The 20,513-nt window shown below is 42.0% G+C and overlaps 1 protein-coding gene across 1 annotated transcript; it reads right to left on the reverse strand.

Moving 5' to 3' along the window:
* Positions 1 to 986: 986 nt before the first annotated feature.
* Positions 987 to 20,223, reverse strand: snx25 (sorting nexin 25). Its single transcript, XM_084549959.1, has 22 exons — positions 20,045 to 20,223; positions 19,048 to 19,796; positions 18,164 to 18,248; positions 13,516 to 13,732; positions 12,647 to 12,819; positions 10,523 to 10,709; positions 9,943 to 10,013; positions 7,803 to 7,993; positions 7,492 to 7,623; positions 7,136 to 7,285; positions 6,914 to 7,039; positions 6,662 to 6,826; positions 6,255 to 6,386; positions 5,802 to 5,942; positions 5,202 to 5,315; positions 4,641 to 4,718; positions 3,943 to 4,026; positions 3,733 to 3,850; positions 3,559 to 3,625; positions 2,481 to 2,662; positions 2,254 to 2,354; positions 987 to 2,153 (listed from the first exon to the last, which is right to left on the reverse strand). The coding sequence occupies exons 2-22, from the start codon at positions 19,405 to 19,407 to the stop codon at positions 2,088 to 2,090; spliced, it is 2,940 nt and encodes a 979-aa protein (XP_084406085.1). The 5' UTR covers positions 19,408 to 19,796; positions 20,045 to 20,223; the 3' UTR covers positions 987 to 2,087.
* Between the last annotated feature and the right edge of the window lie 290 nt (positions 20,224 to 20,513).

The following is a 20,513-nucleotide window of genomic DNA, read 5'->3' on the forward strand; positions in this document are numbered from 1 at the left end:
GTATTCTGCATGTCTGCCCAGCCAACCTACGCTACCTCTTTGAATTTCCCAGAAGTACATTTTGGTTTGATGAAATAATCTCTTTCCAAAATTATGTTATGTTAATAATGAGACAGTTAAAACTGTAAAGCACTAATCAATACTGAAGAGGTTAGATAGTGGCCACACTTTCTAACACTTGATAGAAAACACAACAATGAAAAGATGTGACAGTTGCATTTGCAAATCAGCAGCATTATAAATAAATAAAACATATCAGATGCAGCTTTAAACTCGTTCACTGGGTGTTTTCCAGGATCTCCGCCTGTTCATACTATATTATGCGTTTTATGTTTTCATTTTGATGCCACAGTGATACACTTCCTGTCTTGTTCCTTACTGCCTCTAGTTTGACACACAGCAGCTCAGCTGTGTAGCATGGCTCAATGAGGAGAGGTAAGGGAACTAAGCACACACCCACTTCCCCTTCAGGGTTAACCTGCCCAGCTATGAACACATGTTGCATTCATGTTTTAAGAAAAAATGATCACACTAAACCCCCCAAAATAAGCACAGCCCTGAACACTTTCAGAGGCAATTTAAGGCAATTGAGGCATTTTAGCAAGTGAATTCATTCATATCTGCTTCTGTAATAATAGGTGTAACATCATAAATGTCTTCACTGCTGATGTTATGCAAAATGTATTATTATTTTTTATAAATTAATAAAGATAGACAGATTTAATTTATCCTCATGTTATGTATAGGCCCTTTCTTAAAAAACAATATTTAGACGCAATCCATTTAACATACTAAATAAATTTAAATGAATGAATGCATCTTTTAGTACCTTTTGGTAAGTGTATGGTATTTGCTGTTTTCTGCTTCTCAGCCTATGGATCACGTAGACATACTCCGTATCAGTCGTATTATTTATGGATTCAGTTTGAGATTAATAAAATAATTTAAGAAACACAAATGCCACACAACTCTTTCTTTGCAATTTATTGCTTATATAAACTTATTGTCTCTAAACAATTTTTGGTAAAAATAAAATCTATCAATAATCATCATAAATAAAATCATCACAATGACTTTTACATGACATTATATTGCACAATTATAAGCCTTGACAAGAATCACAGAACACAAGTGTTGTTGCTCAGGTTGTGTGTAGAAGGAATGTTCAGAGGTCCGTGGGCAATGACACACACCAGCCGCCCACAGAGGGCGACAAATTCAGTCGTCTTTTCATCGCATTTCATCGAGGTCCACGATCATTCATTCATTCATTCATCTTCTGTAACCACTTGTCCTGTTAAGGGTCGCAGGGGGGGATGGAGCCTATCCCAGCTGTCAATGGACAAGAGGCGGGGTACACCCTGGACAGGTCGCCAGTCTGCTGCAGGGCTAACACAGAGAGACAGACAACCATTCACACTCACATGCACGCCTACGGCCAATTTAGAATCACCAATCAACATAACGAGCATGTCTTTGGACGGTGGGAGGAAGCCGGAGTACCCGGAGAGAAGTCCAACGATCATCTGCTCTAGAATTTAATATCCGAACAATCAAGTAGTTTACTAGACTGCCATGACTTACATGATTTCATTTCAGTTTGTTCTAGTACAGATGTGGGATTCAGTGCTACTGAAATAATAATAATAAAAAAAACTAAATTTTTTACATGAAGTCAGGAATACCATTTGTTCTTTTGTGAATGTGGGCATCTTTCTAACACACGTTTTCAGTCTTGTTAGACTGCTGTCTAGATAGGAAGAAGTCAAACTCCCAGGTGGTTTCTCCCTGCTCAGACAGACAGGTTTAGATCTGCGCCACAACAAAGTCAAGCACCGGCTCCTTTCAGCCCAGTGTCTGCTCAACTTTTCATGATTTCACAAAAAAAACGAAACAGCGCGTGTCTCAGTTTTGACCAACACAGCTGCTTTCTGTCTGAGGTTTAACCGAAAGGCCCTCTCTCTCTGTGCTAGCTTGGCAGTTTTTGATTGGTCAGCTATAGAAGAGCCTAACGGGTGAACCAACGGAGACTCAGTTTCATCTGAACACTGTGTGTGTGTGTGTGTGTCATTTTTAAGTGTGCGTGTTCAGATGTTGTCCACCTCCGCCCTGAGTTCAGGACACAGTTCCTTGAGTAACATTTCCATCAACACCTAACAAAGGAAGTGAGATAAAATCATTAGGTTTGTGGCTGTAGTTATAATAGGCTGCATGACGTGGGTTCATGACAAAGATGATGTTTGTTGTTCTTACATAGAGAAGATGTTTGTTGGCACTAGCCTCCTGCAAAGCGTTGAAGATCTTGATGATTCCATAGCGGGCGTTCTGCTGGCCGACTAGATTTGCTAGTGCATCTGATGACGAAGAAAAAACATTTCGCATGCGTTTTGTTGTGGTAAGAGGACAGCAGATTATAAGAGAGCAAATTCCTGAACCAGGTCTTGATAAACTTAACATCTACAGTTAGTAAATGTTGCTACCTGGAATATTGTCAAGTAGTTTCTGCTGTGCCCGCTCCTTAGTCTCAGTGCGTTCAGCGTCAGTTCGGACTTTCACGTGTGGCGCTAACTTCCCATTGGGCCAGAAAGTTTCTTTGAACACGCTGATGTAACCCACCAACATCTGTTCACAGAAAATCCAGTGTACAGTGTCCCGGATCTGTCTAAAATACAGAGAAGAACATTTAAGATTTGAGCTCGGGAAAATATACAGGAAGTGTGAGTGACCACATAATGAGACTCTCATGCATGAACAATAGATTTTACGTGCTCAAAACAACAATGCTAACATGTTATTGTTAAGCAGGTATAATGGCTAATTAGTTCAGATGGTTGGATTAGCATGTTACCATGCCAAGTAACACTAAAGTTCATTGGATTACGGTTTAGCATTTGCAAAGAAATTGGCCTGATGTTGGCACTGAATAAAAAAAGACACTTGAATGAATGCGTTTACCAAGTTTCATAGAAACCCCTCCAATATTTGTTAGGAACATTTAACCCAAAACAACACATGGCAACTCAAGTTATTAGGCACCATGGCAGCAGAAAATTATATTCTAATCCACCCAATAGTTGTTGCAATATTACATTCTAGACCAAAGTAGCAGGCAGACATTAACACCTCTCCATTCTGTATAGAACATGATAAGGCATTGCTGTTCCACTGTTAAGCTGGCAGTGGAGGTCAGAGCCAAATCAACATCTGTGCATAAGGCAGAGCCACAAAGCAGGAGATGGGTGTGGTGTTTTGATGATGTGTTATGTGTGCAATCAGCCAACCAGGAATTTAAAGAGCTTCAAACTCACAGGAATGAGTAAGGTACTGACGAAGGATAACAATATCACCTGCCATCATTATTTTTAAATGAAACACCAGTATGCTCGGGGAATTTGCACTTCTGGTACATTTGTTTTATGTCACACTTGATGTATACAGTATAATGTTGCCTTTGTGTTAGACGTGATGCCGCTAACAAAACTTCCAAAACTGACTTTCTGAATAACTGATAACCCTTGAATAAATAGCTAACTTAAATTCCAAATCGTTACTACTTACTTGTTGATAGTTCGTCCAAATGTCACCTGGACTAGTGCAATTAGAGTCTTCCTCACCCACTTAAACACTGAGCAGGAAGACAGAAAGAGGGACAGACAGCAAGAGAAGGAAACTGATCAGATTCTTTCTTTTAGATGGAGTCAGTCTTCCTAATTTTGTCAGTGTGCTGCTCACTTCCTCTGAGTTCAAAGATCTCTCCTATGAGCATGAAGCAAGGTTCAGCCAGAGCGTCCTTCCGCCCGTCAACTTCATCGCCGTAGTCTGACAGGTCGCTGTCATCGTCTCCGTCCTCCTATGAGAAGCAATTACACACATAGCACACACAATGCAAAAATACTACAGCCGCTCACAATTTAGTGATGCTTTAAGTGCACAGGTGTGTACCTCAGTATGGGAGAAGAAATCTCCAGGTAACCTCTCCAGGAAGGAGGCCAGAGAGAAAGAGGACTTCTTTTGAATAGACATCACCTTCAAAGAATATACAAAATATTATTATTATAAAATGTACAACACATAATAGACCAACTCATCTGGACAAAACAACTTTCAGGAAACATTCAGTTATCCCTGTTAATCATCTCCTGGTGTTATTGACGTCTCCATCCAATAAGTGGTGGTCGTTATAGAAACAGTGTAACTTCTCTGCTCTGTCCGTGAAGCCGCGAACACAGGCAACGGAGCAAACAAAACAAGTAGCCGGTGTCAAATTAAGCTCAAATCTGGTCTTTGCAATTCATTATCACTCACTAGATTCACTGGTTCACCATTTCAGGCTCTTCAGTTGCAGCAATAATCTAACAAAAAATATGTGGGGCAAAGTTGGTCTGTCTTCCACGTGGCTATTTGCAATCGTTGCCTTTACTGAAGGAACGTTAAAACCTCAACACCCAAATCGAGCAAACAAACAACAAGGCTCATCGTTGCTGGCGTTCATTATAATAAATAAAATAAATGTAAAATAAAAGCCTGACAACAAGTAATATCTGACAGCTTTGAGGATTTTTTCAAGTTATACATGTGGCATAGGGTTATTTATTTGCCCGTCTTTTTAGAAATTGACTGTGGAGGGAAAAAGTGGTTACCTTGAGGTACTCTGGAGACGGACTGAGGAACGCATAGAGAGCCTCTGACTGGCACAGTCGCTCATCTGTCAGCAGACGCTGCAACACACACAGAAGACACAGTTGAGACCATTATCAAAAGCTGTGATGATGAACCAGAAGGAGGCAGTGTAAGCACAGATTTGGGTATTGTTTTCTATGGTTGCACCATACAAGCGCAGAGTCTGAAAATATAGAAATCAGCTACAGTATTGGACAAATGGAAAAACTGTCCAAAGGTACAGGATGGACAGTGAAAGCTTAAAAACAGTGAACAGTTTGTTTAAATAGCTTAAAGTAAAGAGTAAAGCAAAGGTTTCAGTAGTAAAAGTCCAAATCAAAGTAGCCTAAAGACAGTTCAGCTGTATGAAAAATCATCAGTCCCATGATCATATCCTCTGTTAAATAACATCCGCTTGAATGAGTTCATTTGAAAGAGCTGTGGGCTTACGTCAGACAAAATATTCTGAATCACTGCCCTCGTGTTATGTTCAGTGAACAAGTGTTTACTAGAAGATATGAAGAGACTGTTTTGTTTTTTACCTGAAGAAAGGCATTGAGCTGTGTTTTGCTCTTGTCTAGGAACTTCTGGTCAATGGATTTGAAGGGAAGTTTACTGAGTGACGGCAACTGGAACTTCTTCAACGATGGAAAACACTGCAAAGAAGAGACAGACAGTTTAAAAGGGGATTTCACAACAGTGGGAGGCCGTGTTTGCAAATACAGTATTTTGTTTGCGACTTGTTTTTGCAGATATAGTATGTTTAATGCTACGTGGTCCATTAGGAAGCAGGCAGCTCTCCAGATCTCACTGCCATCAGACTGAATCTAAATTATTGAAGGGCTGGAAATGCTTCAAACTGGCTCCGGTCGCTGCTTTTTGAGATGCGTACTCTACAATCAATCCATGATCAAATCAAAACAGTTTTTCCACAGCAGTGTTTTAAAGGGAACATCGTTCACAATGCTGCAGGGACACACTAATTTACCCAAATGTGGAGGAGAGCTGAAGCATTAGGACAGCAGGACATTAGTCAGACTTCTCTCAGCTTGTGGTAATGCAGTGCAATCATGCTTACTGATGCATAAGAAAGAAAACATCCCTGCAAATGCAGGTTTGGCGTCTTATCTATGTGGCACTACCTCGGTGAGTTTGCGGTGCAACATCTGGAATTCAGTGAGTTTCCTCTGGACGCTCCAGCGGCTGTTGGTTGTTTCTTCTCCTTCTAGCAGACTAACAGACACACTGTAAGAAGCTACAGTCTCGCCGCCTTCCTCTGCGGCCTGAAATACACACACATACACACTTAAACATACAAGTGACTATACATTAGCTGCGTGTAATATACTTTTTACTTAGGACCATGAAATCATCTCACATTTACAGTAGTTAGCAAGTCACATGACAGAGGGAAAGAACATTACTTCAAGAGTAACCAATAAGTCATTTTATGTAATAAGTAGTAGAGGGTTCTGTAAAAGGTTTAGGTTATTGTATTCTATGTTTTTGTCGGCTCATTAGTTACTGTACAGCTATCCAGTTTTAATAGCATAAGCAGAATGCACCATTTGTTGTGATAAACAAACTACTGTTACCTCTGCAGTGGTGATAGTTGCCCTCCAGTGGCCCAGGTTTTCACACCACCAGTCAGTCCTCGTGATATGTTGCTGAAGTTCACTGTGCTCCTTCTCCATGGCTCCTATTTCTTCCTTTAGTTTGCTCACTATCTAGAAGCACAAACACAAGAAATCGTTTTTTAATTAGTATGCAAATCACATTTAAATGAAGAAACACAATCAGATTACAGCTAAGAGATTCAAGGAACATCGTCATCCACATTTTGTGAGGTGGATGTTCTATATTTATATGTGATTTTAAGCTAATCATATGTGCTGTAGTTGGTCAACGTCCTGACACTGCAGGGCATCACGATAATAGGGTTTAACTAACTGTTGCTTTCCTGCTATGAGTGATCCTAGGGTCTGTGCTTTTATGTTTTTACCTTTTTGTCTGGTTTGGGTGCGTTCTGGATGGAGCCCAGTGCCTGACGCTTGTACTCCAGTTTGTCGTACAGCTGGCGTAGTTTAGTAGCAGCATAGCTGGCTTGCTCGTTGATTCCTTTAGTGCCCTCATCACCCACCTCTTCTCCTGCATCTAGACCCTGACACTACCAACAGAGGAACACCAATATAAACAAAACAGACATTTCGAAGTGTGTGCATGCGTGTTATTTATGTAAATCTCTGTGTCTGACCCCTTCCTCCTTTTCCTCTGTGCTACATGGTGATTGGCCGTGCTGCTCGTCTCGTCTGATCAGCCTTTCGTAGAGGTCAGAAACCAGGAAGGAGGGGTAGTAACGCTCTCTCATCGTCTCAGCCACCTGCAGGACGTTTGAGAGGAACAGAAAAGCTTTGCTTTCACTGTAGAACATCTCGACACTCTGGAATGTGAGGATACAATTGTTGTATTGATTTACCTGTTCTTGTATTCGAACAAAGACCTGCGTCCCTCTGTTCCCCACCAGACTCTGCTGGATCTCCTTGAGAAGAGACTTCTCCACTGGGATCTCTCTGCTCTCCACAAAGAACTTCTGGTAGATTTCTCCAACGATTTGGGGCACCTCGTTCTAACAAACACACGTTAACAAACAAACAACAACTTACTCGTTTATTTTTCCCCAACATTTCTGCACCATACCCACCATTCAACTGTGCAAAAACATTTTACAGGCTATGCTTTATGTAATGGTGCATAAGACCTGTAAATTTGCTCATACTGGCTCTTTAAGTGGCAGTGTTGGGCTAAACCCTCTGGAATGTGTTTTGAAGTTACCTTATTGGCAGTTTTCAGCGTTTCCACCAGTTCCCAGAAGCTTATCAGAGCTCTCTTATCGACTCTCTCCATGTAAACTCTGAAATGCTCCCTGTAACCTGGATTACACATGATGTCATCAAACTGGAGGATCTGCACGAGGAGAGGAGAACAAATCATGAAGCCATATGGTGCATATTCTCATCCAAATAATCCCTCAGTCAATGTTATATCAGTATCATGTGTTCTAAAAGAAACAGAGGTCAAGTTTCCAAGGTCTCATATCACATATTTTCAGTTCAGTCAAGCCAGTCACATCGTGATGGTCTTACCTTCTGGCTTTGAGGCTCATCGCTGTCATCAGTTCCCCCTTCCTCATTGTTCTCATAGTTTGGCCCGCCGAGCAGACGAATCCGTTTTTCACATTGTTTCTTAGCAACAGTCAGCTGATTGATATATCGTTTCATATCTCTGGCCCTCAGCAAGTCTGCCTTCATTGCTGCCGACTCTTTACCTTTTCGCTCTAACAGAGAGAGAGAACGATGGGGGGATAGCTTAAGACAGGTCTTGTCACAGATCAGTACACAATAACAACGTCACTTGGAGCGGAGCCAAGTAAGATAGAGCCGTTACCAACTGCTAACCTGATAAGCAAGCATATCAGTTAGTGAAAACCAAGTTTACCACATGCTGCTGATGGTTTTATATATGTGAATGTAGCCCGACACTTCTAATCTTATTTTTATGTGAGTTATTTACTTTATATTACATGCTGATGCCATTTCTGACTCTAATAATGAGCCTCATGCAATTTTTCACAGACATAAGACATGCACACTGGTTCACATGAGTTAGAACCAACTAAACCGTAACTAACCAACATATACAAAGAACTGTTCAAGGCTGAAAATCAATGTAAACACCTAACAGTAAGGAAAGAGGTCATACTGTAAAAGAAAAACATTATTCATGAAGAAGAAACCAGTCAAACATAACCATGGGTGAAAGAATGGAACGCACTCTTATGTCTTTTTTTCTGGATGTTTTTAGGAATGTTAGCAACATGTCTCTAAGGTCTACTGGGCGCCTTGCCATGAGATTTTAACATTCAAGGTCCTCAGAAAATAGGTCCAGAGGTCTGGTGATCTAATAACCTTCCCCCTTAGTGCATCAGCAGGATGACATTTTTGGCTTTTAGTGAAATGTACTATCATCTATAAGATGGACTGCCATTAGGTTTAGTTCTAACAATCACCGTGCCCAGACTATTTGCTAATTAACTCATCCGTCATTGAAGACATTAACTGGAACTTTTTCAATAAAAGTAGCTGCTATTCCAAGGGTTCACACAGATTTAGTAAGAGTTGTGGACATAACACAACACTGAGTCCTGGAACAGAAATTACACTTCTTTTTCTTAAAAAATGTCCAGTTGTTCATTACATGTTTTGTAATAGTTCTGTCTATTAAATGTAAACATGTTCATGATGAACTTCTTTTCCCTAAAACAAAGGGAAACATTTGGAGTTATTTATAGGTTAATACGCTACTGTGTTACTGGTTGGCCCCCCCTTGAGATCAGTATCTTGTTTATGACTTGTTTCTGCAGATACAGTATGTTTAATGCTACGTGGTCCATTAAGAAGCAGACAGCTCTCCAGATCTCACTGCCATCAGACTGAATCTAAATTATTGAAGGGTTGGAAATGCTTCAAACTGGCTCCGGTTGTACTCTACAATCAATCCATGATCAAATCAAAACAGTTTTTCCACAGCAGTGCTGTAGAGGGAACATCCTTCACAATGCTGCAGGGACACACTAACTTACCCAAATGTGGAGGAGAGCTGAAGTTATACAGCAACTATACTGACATTGCACTTCTTTTCTTAAGAAATGTCTGGTTGATCATTACATGTTTTGTAATAGTGCAGTTCATTAAATGCAAACATTTTCATAATGAACTTCTTTGCACTAAAACAAAGGTAAACATATGGAGGTCTGGCCCCCTTGAGAGGCTCTATGTGGCCCCTGAACTAAAATGAGTTTGACACCCCTGCTCCAGCACCATCAACATGTCAAAAATGTAATTTGCCAATATATAGATCCTGACCTGCATGTTAATATAAGAATATCACCTACTAACCAAGAACATGCAGTTGTCACGTTAGTTCCTAAGAACAGGTTCAGAGCCGTCTGGCTGCTCTGAACCGTGACTTTCAGGTTCAGTTTTCACTATCAGTATTTAATCTTTGACCTACTTTGACACGGGGATAAACTCACACGCTACATAACCTATGACTGACACAAATCAAAGTTTAGGTTAGACCTGACCGCACAGCTCTCTGCAAGGAACCTACAGAGTTGATGCAACAACTGATCGAGTTAAATTCTCACATCTGCCAGTGTTGTGGTTAATCATGCTTTGGTAAATGCAGACTGTGTCATGTGGAGAAATGTAGTGTTGTCGGTACCTTTCTGCTTCTTGAGCTGAGGCAGGCTGCTGATTGTGGTGGCATGAATAATCTCTACCACTATTTGATACCTATAAAGAGATGTAAAGGAGGAAATACATACAGTTAATGAAACAGTCTTAGATGAATAAACTAAATAATGACAGTAACGCCACAGTTTTAAAAGATTTAATGCAGCATATTTCTATAGCACCCACCACAAACTGTAGCGCTTTATGTAAAAATGGAAAAAACTGAATTTGTTTCGACAGAATTAATAATATATACCAGCAGCAAGTCAGTACTAAGCCATTATTTCTTCCACTAACAAGAAAATATGGTGGTATCATGTCAACCCCGCATTTAGATCTATTACATTGCTGCAGAGACCTGTCTGTTACTATGGTAACACCTCAAAAGCAAACAGATTAGTGGTTAACGCCGTCTGGTTAACATTCATGTGGTTTCTTATCATGTGTATCCAGTGTGTGGTTGATTTTTTAGGAAGTCTCCGCAGCTAGAACACAGCCTCAGTTTAATGAGGCCACGTACGCGTGTTCGTGTGTTCGTGTGTTCGTGTGTTCGTGTGCTGCTTTCTCGCCTGAGTTGTTTGAGGAAATTGACATCAGCAGAAGTTGATATCAGTTTGATGAAGTCTTCATAAGAGGCAGCGTAGGTGTAGGCTTTCTTCTGCTGCTCAGCCTGCTGCTCCCTCTGCTCCAGCTGAGACAACAACATCCTGTTTATGGAGTCTGGATCACTCAGCACCTCTACCAAAGGCTTCAGCACTGGAACACACACACAGACACAGGGATAAAGAAAGGTTTGTATATAAATGGAACAAAGTGACTTCCATCACAGACCACTTACACTGATCAGCCACAACATTATGACGCAGGAGAAGTAGATAACATTGACCATCTTGTGACAATTCATTGTTCTGCTGAGAAACATTTGGACCTGACATTCGTGTGGATGTTACTTAGACATGTAGCACCCACCCAACTAGACCAGACCAGGCACCCACGACCCATAGCAATGACACTCCTTGATGGCAGCAGCCATCCTCAGCAGGATGCAGCGCAAAAAACATGAAAAACAGCACAATGTGTTGACCTGGCCTCCAAATTCACTCGATCCCAAACTGATCAAGTGTCTGTGGGATGATCCACAGAGGACCCTCCCCTCAAAGGCCCCCCACTAGCAACATCCTGACACCACAGGACACCCTCAGAAGGCCCATGTCCATTCTCTGATGATCAACAACTGTTTTGGAGGCACAAGGGAAACCTACACAATGCTAAACAGGTGGTCATAATGTTATGCCTGAACAGTCTATAAACAATAGGAAAAAATACCAAGGCACTCATCTAGAAATAATATTAAAATATTATTTCTAGATGAGTGCCTTGGTATTTTTTCCTTTTGTTACCTATGGACACAGCCCTTAACCAAAGAGCACCATCGTTTAGAAAAGAAATAGATAAGAAATAAGAAAAACAGTTCCAGGCAGCACTCCTACCTTCTGTTTTTTCAGTCTATAAACAATATTGGTACGTTACAAAGTGAAAAATATATGACGTACATACACAGACATAGAGTCCAATATACACATAACCTTGGGCGTGTAACAGGAAACTCAGTTGTAATGGACATGTTTGATTGGGACAATCATTAAGTGACTGTTTATATAATTTACTATCCCGCGGATTTAGTGCTAACTTACTCTTTAAGCCTTTAGAGTGATACATTTGTAGAAAATACAGTTCTAGAGACAGAAAGGCACTTAGACGTCAAGATAATGCACTTCTTCTGCCATGTAATGTAACGCAAACACTGGAGGCAACATTAGAGGATTTAATGGGCTAATGCTCTGCCTCCTTGAGAATTAAACTCGCTAATTGTTAACCTGTAAAGCGTAATTGAAAGTGTGTAGCAGCAGGAAATGGCAGTTTCTGTCTTTCACCAGACAGGTCAGTGACTAAATGGCAGCATGTGCTGTTGTGCACTCTGATTATTTAACAGCATACGTTATCTCAGTGTTTTTGTTGATTTAGCGATGGCAAGCGGAGGCGTGTGTTTTTCAAATGATGTCAGATCCTCTGTGATTCATTATGTTTACTCGAACATGACTAACCTTTATTAGTATATAGATATAGTGTATTGGATATTACAAAGACCACATGATGTTGTTATTTGTGTCAGCTACACATAACAATAGTATGCTTGCGTTACATATATACAAAACAGATTGTAAGCCTGGACAACACTGGGGAGGTGTAACTGAGAGATTTAAATGACGAGCACACGTCATTAGTGCATTTTCTGCTGCCATGTCTTCTGTAAATAACGTCTTAATGTGCTGAGAAAAGTTTGATTAATTTTATACCATTCATTTCCTCTCTGGGTTTAATTCAGCACTTACAGAAGTGAAAAATGATCAGTGTTGTGTAAGAGAGTAATCCATCACTAATGACGGCAATGCCAGAGGCAGAAAATGGAATAAATCTTAATGTCTGCACTTTGGAACTGTTTAAAATAGTATTACATTTTCTTAAAGCAAAGATTTCAATGTTCTGAGACAACACTGCTTTTAACACAAGCAATCCCTCAGAGACTGGTTCATAACTGATCAATTAAAAGCAAGCTTTGATCATTTGAATGGAGTGAAAACCAAGTGTGTGTGACTTCAGAGTCTGTGATCACCAGTAGACATCCACAGTACCTTTAGTTGTGATGACTTCTGTGAGGCAGCAGCGTAGTGTATGTGACTTGGCATCCTTTTGTGGCAGCAGACATAGCAGCAGTATTCTGGCTACACAACGGAGAAAGGCCAGCTCCGAGTCTGGACTGACTAAACAGGGATGGAGAGGGAACGGCCGGGCACACTCCTCTGGTCTGGATGCACACATGAAAAGCACGCAGATGACGAGTTAGATAACAACAGAAAGAGACAGAACCGCTTTGGAGACTAACTCTATCAGAGCTAGATGTCTGTTCGTATTAAGAGATGCAGCCTCACAGACATAACTAACAACGCCATCGTTATTCATACTTCTCTGCTTCTAAAATGCGACCGAACAAGACACACTGCTGCTATGTTGTTCCTGAATATATTTAAGACGAGCCAGGCCAGACATCTCCGTCGTGTGATCAAATCAAAAGTCTCGCCTGACTTACCAAGATAATAAAACCAGATGATGTGTGAATCATCTTTGTCTGTCGGCTCTTTCTACGAGTATGTGTGTGTGTGTGTGTGTGTGTGTGTCCGATGCTGAAGGAAGCTGAGGATTTTAAAGCAATTTACTCTGCACTGTACAGCAGTAATTTCACCCTCTCTGCGCACATGAAATTATAGAGCTGGGTACGGACAACTGTTGAGACGAGAAATCTTTTCAGTAACAAAACATAAATGGAAAATATTCCCTGATAAAAAAAACTGTGAGTCATACCTCTGTTTTATGTGTTGTGAAAGGCTTATGAGAACCAGCATCACAACACAATATTATGTGATGTTTTTGATGAGGAATACGGCGGGAGAAGAAAGCTAATGCAGCTTTATCTAGTCACAATTGCACGTGTGTTGTGGTGTACCTTGCAGACGCAGCCTTGAGGTCAGTGAAGTGTGTGTGCAGGATCCGGATGCTGTCGTAACACACCACGTTGACGAGGTCTATGTCGGCAAGCCTGGATCTCAACTGCCCAATCATCTGCCACCAATCCTCAGACAGCATGGAGTACAACTGGCCCTCATCTCGGCTCAAAGGAACGTACCAAGACAGGATGTAGTCTCTGTAGGCGTAGTCAAACACTGGGGAGGGATGGAGAGAGAATTGGTCAGTACAATTTTTGGCAGGAGATGAATCTCACACAGACAGATAGCTGCAGCAAAGGAAAACAAGAAATACTCACGGATGCGGTCAGTATTATTTCAGTATTTGATTGCAACAGTGCCATCTGTTATGTCATCTGCTAGAAAATGGCTTTTTAGGTTTCAATCCTCCTAAACAAGAAGTGCTGTCGCTGCTCTGTTTTCAACAGTCATCTTAACAACTGAACAACGCAATGAGCGTATGAGTTTCACTTCTCCAAAACACAGGTGCAGTCGTTGAAAGCTGAAGGATGCTTCAGTCCTTCGTTCATTTTTACTTTCTGTACCCACTTTTCTGCACAGGGTCGTCACACCACTGAACAGCTTAGCCCACTGTTCACGCTGTGGATGGCGAGCTAAATCTGGTCAAGTCACTGGCCAAACTCACATGATCGACTAATGAAGAATACACACTAACAGAATTTAGCAGTCCACCACAACATGTTTAGTTTTGCTGGTACTGAGTTTCAAGAGATTGTTGTTGCACCATGCGAGGAAGCTCTTTATTAGTCCTCTGTAAATATAGTGCATGTTTCTTACTGGACAAAGATTACTTTAATTGTACATCATGAGTCTGAGCTGGACATAAACTACATCATAAATGCTGTATTTTTGACTCGAAACACAATATTATACACAAGATAAGATAATCCTTTAATTCATCCCACACTGGGGTTAAATAGAAATAGCACGACAATGAACTGACCCAGAGGAATTAACACTGACGCTAAGAATCTACTCTACTAGGAAAGATTAGAGAAAACAGGACAGCTATGTGACAGAATTTGGTCCAAATACTTGTTGTGTTTGAGGTCCACATATTTAGAGAAAACGGCTGTTCTTTTTCTGGCTGGATTCAAAGCTTAACTAATAAGCAGACTGCCAGTGCTTCACTAGTCCCTAAGTGAGGTTGGTGGTTTTCTAGCAGTGGGCGCTTGTTCACTTAAAGTTAAAACATAGAGAATGATTAGAAACAACAACCTTTCTTAACACTTCTAGAGCTAGAATGAAATGCCTTTGTCTTTTATTGTATAATTAGAGAAGCAGACACATGCAGAAATGTGACTGTGAATGTGTATTTGATATGAATGATTTGCAACGATTTGGATTTGGTTGGCGGTAACACAGAATTTCCAGCCTAAGATTTATGTTTTGGGTTTTTTTTTTTTTAAGGTTCCCAGAAAACCCACACTAACAGAGAGAACACAAAACTCCACACAGAAACACTCGTGAATGTACGTGAACAGCTGATCTGTGGGGCTGAGAAGCTAATCACCGTGCCGCCATGATGCCCTAAAAGCATGAGAGGACAGGGATAGAAGGAGGGGGGGGAAGACATAGAGATAATAAACAGAGGGTGGAGCGAAAGGGGGATGAGGGGGTGGAAGATGAGGAACCACTGTTTTCCAGCCTCCTCTTCCTCCACCCTGATGCTGTCACACTTATGTGCATCCAGCTCCAGAAACCCTTTTTGATCTTTTTTCCCCTGCTCCTCCTTCTTCGTATCTTATGTGCTCCTTCTTTTTGCTGCCGTTGTTTATCGTCCCCTATTTGAATAATTTTGTCCTCCGTGTCCAGTTTTTGTCTTTTCTTCCTCCATTTCATTCTGATCTCCCAGTCCTTCGCTGTTCTGCTCTCTTTTGTTCCTCAGTTCTTTCTCCTCCTCCTTCTATTATAAAGCATTCATGGTGGGTCCTCAGGAGAAATGCAGTCTTTCAAGAGTAATAAAGAAAGCAATTTCCTTCATAGGGAGTAACAAAGAAGGGAGCATCCATTTTGTTGGACTGGCACAGTGAACACCATGCTGGTGAAATGTTATAGATGACACTTTGTTGTGAAATTGCTTTGAACAAATGCACCCAAATAGCACATTAACTCCCCACTTATCGGGCCCCATTAAGAGGTACTGGAAGCAACAGTAAGATAGCAAAAAAGTTCATTTTTAAAGAACATCAACGCTGACCGTGCCAATGTTACTAGTTTAGTCAGCATATGGCACTTCTGACTCTTTGAATCCTAACTTAGGAGAATTTCCAATAAAGATGTAGATGAACTCAAGCCTTCCTTTTTGATCCCTTAACTCCATGAAGCCTCCTGCAGCCTCTGAAGTGTACACACTTTAAAAACATCTACTCCTTACATGAATACCTGAGAAGACGGTAGCACCACCTGTGAGTTAAACAAGTCTCATCATTAAATCTGGTCTGATATAAGCCTGTTTATACTAATCATGCATATTATCAAGGAGTGAGGTGCAGACACACCATATATGTCCTTTTCCACATCGCACCTTTTCGCAGGAATGTTTGAGCCTTTTTAATTTCCCTAAAATAGATTTCATCACATTCTCAGTTAATCTGCTTGAGGTTTTACCCTCCTCCCTTGCTCCAAAGACAATGCAGGTTAAATGAACCGTCGACGCTACAGCCTGTAGCAGTGAAACGTGTTAGCCCTGTGATAGTCTCATAACCTGACTGGTGTGTAGCCTTCAGCAACTATGGCGCTGAACACAATTAGGGATTTGGAAAGTGCTCCTCAAGGATGGGTGGCAAGGCTAGTGTGCTGACACGAGAAAAAAATCTTGCATCACTTCCTTTTCCCAATTTCCGCTCAGCTTTACCATACTCATAACTAACATTTACAGTGTCTATGCTGTCTATTCATTCTGAGCTACAACAAGCAGCTACAATGATCCGAGCAGAAACACGGACACACGAAATCATGAGTTCACTGACACGGCAGGTCTTGACTGAGAACCTAATAATGTCATCATGAACGCGTGTCACACTACGACCAAAGGATCTTTTCATAACACGCGAGAGCATGTGCAAACACACTTCCACGGTGTAAATCCCGGGGCCATCTGTTACTCGGGCAGCCACACAAACCGATCCAGTGTCTGTGTATCGTGTGTGTGTGTGTGAGAGAGAGTGTGAGTGTCACTTGACAAGGCCCTTCTATTGGTCTAATGAGAAGAAGGGATCTGTGACAGGTCATGGTAAGTTATAGAAACAGAGCTCCATCAGTCAGCAGTTTTAAAAAAAAACAGAAGTTACCAACAGTCAGAATCGTTTTAGTAAATGTTAAGAAAACAAGAGCATTCACTGAATGAAGTGGACACTTTTGAAGCTGTGAAAACGCAGAACTGTCAGTGTGAAATCACTACTACTACTCTCTGGATGGGGTACCCTTCTAGCCTAGAATCTAGACGCGCCCCTAGCGGCAGCAGATTACATTTGCTTCCAGGGGCAGTCTAGTTACTCTCCGTTGACTTGAGATTTCGAAAAATCCAAGATGGACCGGGCCAATCACGAGTCGGTGGGCGGGCTTAACATGATGACGACTGACCTGCGACCATAAGTTCCGTGAATTACGCGTGAATTCCCCGTCCTGCTGGAACTACCAGAGCGATGGCTGCTGCTAGCGAACAACTTTCTTTCGAATCGTCTTTGGCCGCCGCTCTGAAAGACTTGAAGTTAAGCTTTTCCAGAGAATGTCTAATAGGAAGCCTAATAGGAATAATAATAATAATAGGAATCCGTAGACGGGCTCTGGCTTTTCTCTGAGAAAGGAACTCTCTTTTCCGTCGCTCTGACTACGTCACCTTCTTCGTTGCTCTGATTGGTTGTAGCGCTATCCTATTGTGTGGAGAGGGAGTTTGAAAGACAACCGTTTATCCCACCCCTCCGGTTGAGCCCTGTCTATGGAGAGTGCCCAGACCCTACATTTAATGTGGGTCTGGCTCGTCAGGCTAGTACCCTTCAGTACCAGGCAATTACTGCAATAATTTTACAAATCAAATGTACAATGCTGTTTTTTGTTATAATTTTAATTTACATATTTATGTGGTTGTAATTTCATAAAACTGAAAAAAACATGTTACAAATATTCTTATATGATGACTTATTGCTAAACTGAATATTGTTATGCATATTGAATATTATGTATTACGTGTTTTTGTCATGTATTATTATGAATATTATGTAAAGACTACAATCAGAAGGCCAATACATAATATACAGTTAGTATGAAAAAATTCAGACACTCAAATAAATAAATAAAATGTTAGATGGATGGATACAGATGTAGCTTTAGTGATGATAATAAATGTTATAATGAAAGCAGAATATGTAAAGATTTCTAAACCATGATTGTGTTTGATTCTGAAGTAATCTGACGGTCATGTGCTCCAATTTAAGTATCCTGATTGGTTGATGGATATTGTTCAGGTTTGCTCCACAGAGAACAGGATATGTTTTTCTATTATTTTTACGGCAGCAGTTAATCTAAGATCTCGATCAAAATCTCTTTCGACAATTCCTTAATTTGGACGTGTAACATGTCACAGAACAAGCAACGGTGATTCATTACCTTCCTTCAGGGTTTTGTCCACATTATGTGACACCACCACTCTCCTGCACTGGCTTGACTCCTGAACTGGCACCACGAAACGGCCCTGGAAAAACAACAAGCGCATCAGATCACTTCTCTTAAACAACAGACAAGGACAAGATGAAAATCAGGAAATATCGGGCAACAACAAGAAGAAGAAGACACTGAAGACAAGACAGAGAACTGTGAATCTAATGAGCCATGAACTCCCGCACAAACATGGCGGCACACATTTGTCATAGCTCGTCCAACATGTCGACCGGACAAACACAATATTCCTCCTGCTGTCAACATCAATAAATCACCAGCAGACAAACAACACAGCTGAAAGGCGGTCGGTCGGTCGGTCGGTCGGGCGGGCGGCCGCTGGGGCTGTGGCTGCCCGTTAAAGCAAACCACCAGCCGGGTCACAATCACTTCCCTTGAAGAACAGATTGCTGCCGTCGTTGTGTGTGTGTGTGTGTGTACGTGGGTGATAAGTGAGTCTAAATCCAGAAGCATAACTCATCTATTATACAACAACACAGCGAGGACAGGGAGTAGAAATACAACGACTGAAGGAAAATAACGAGGGGTGTGAAACAGCTGAGAGGAGCAAAGAAGGATGCAAAACTCAGATGTGGTTCACCGTTCGTGTTACATGTAGGATGTGGTTATACATACCTTTAGGTACGGGTTTGCTTTTCTATCAGTGAATGAAAGTAGTACTATACAGCTATGCCATGAGGTTATGAGTCATTAATTAGCAGTGTGATGTTGCATTATATTATTAAGAGGACATGAATGAGAGTTTCTAAACGTGTACTGTCTGTGAGTAATGAGAGAGGGAGAGAGAGAGGGGGAAGGAGATGCCAGTATCTTACCATGAGCTTGTTGAAGAACTCCGGCCGAGCAGCTGACTGCCTCCTGCTCCTGTCAAAGCAGCTGACTTTGAGAGGACTCTTCCTGACTAGCAGCACGAAGCTGCCGGCCAGGAAACACAGCAGCGCGAATGATACATATATGAACAGCTTCAAGAAGAAGGAGGTGAGAGACAGGCCTCCCCAGGCCAGCTGAAACACTACTGCTGCCACCACGCCCAGGCAGAAAGCCGGTACGAAGCGGAAAGAGGAGCCGATGGAGGAGGAGGCGGCAGACATGGGCCCCTCTTCTCCTCCGGTGCTGCTGCTGCTGCTGCTACTCCCTCCAGCCAGTGGCGTAGTGGTAGATGAGGGGGTGGGCATGCTGCGCCCCTACCATCCATATATGTGTCACTGCTGGTTAGGCTGAAGTGTTGGTCCGCTCGTGTATATGCCAAGTCCCAGCGGCAGGTATACTGTGGACACTCGACTACGACACTGTCTTCAAGAAGAGGCATCCCCGCTCTGACATCTCCTCGCGGACCCACAGGCGCTATGTTTTCAACGCTCCTAGCATCGGCAGCAACAGGCGCGGAGCCCCGAGAGCTCAGTCATCCGCGACGCGGTGCTCCACGGCAACAACACGGCAGCGCACCGGGCTCGTCCTTGAAGAGGCGACGGGAGCTGACAGACGCCCAGAAAGCACAGAGAAGAGATAGAGAGAGAGACCCGGGGTGATGGGGTGGGATAGATGGAGCAACAGCCACCGTCACCTTGGAGACAAATAGGTGGAAGGGTAGCTTAGTGACAGTTGCTAACCAACTGGGCTAGCAGGAAGCTAGGCTACACAGCGAGTATAAGTTACAGTTACTTTGCTTTAAAGCAAAAATGTAAATAAAACAAAACCAAGAGGCAAACAGTCTCGAGCTGCTGCCTTGTTTCGCTGCTAAGCTAACTCAAATAATGACAGGTAGCTTGCTCGAGTAACCGGTTCAACATCAGCTAATGTTAGCTTACTCACCTATCGATATAGAAAAAAAGGGTCTCCGATAACAACACTACGTTCCCGCTTTCCTCTCTGTAAAAGAACGCACCAGAAGCCGTGTAACTGCGAATTAAAAGAGTCGAAAACGCGGCGACATAATACGTCGGGTCCAAAATCATCGAGAAGATAACGTCAAAAAAAAAAAAAAAGCAAGTGTTGTTTTCCTTGAGCTCCAGCTGACTGACAAGCTCTCCGAGCGTGAAAGGGTGTCAGCCAATCAGCGCAGGCGTTAACGACTGGCGTGCGCTCGTTTTATGTATCGGAACGGTTATAATGGCCGGGGTTCTTTGCCTTGAGAGTAAGCTGTGGGTGTAATGGGGAGGAAAACACCGCCCACCAGCGCAGCTTGTTACGCTAATTAAACAAACCACCGGATAAAGGATCATGCTTGGTTTCTGTGGCGAGAGAGTTGATGGCTTTCACAAAGGTACCATTGTGTGTGAAT

Source organism: Chelon labrosus, assembly GCF_963514085.1.
Source record: "Chelon labrosus genome assembly, chromosome: 8".
Classification (NCBI taxonomy): domain Eukaryota; kingdom Metazoa; phylum Chordata; class Actinopteri; order Mugiliformes; family Mugilidae; genus Chelon; species Chelon labrosus.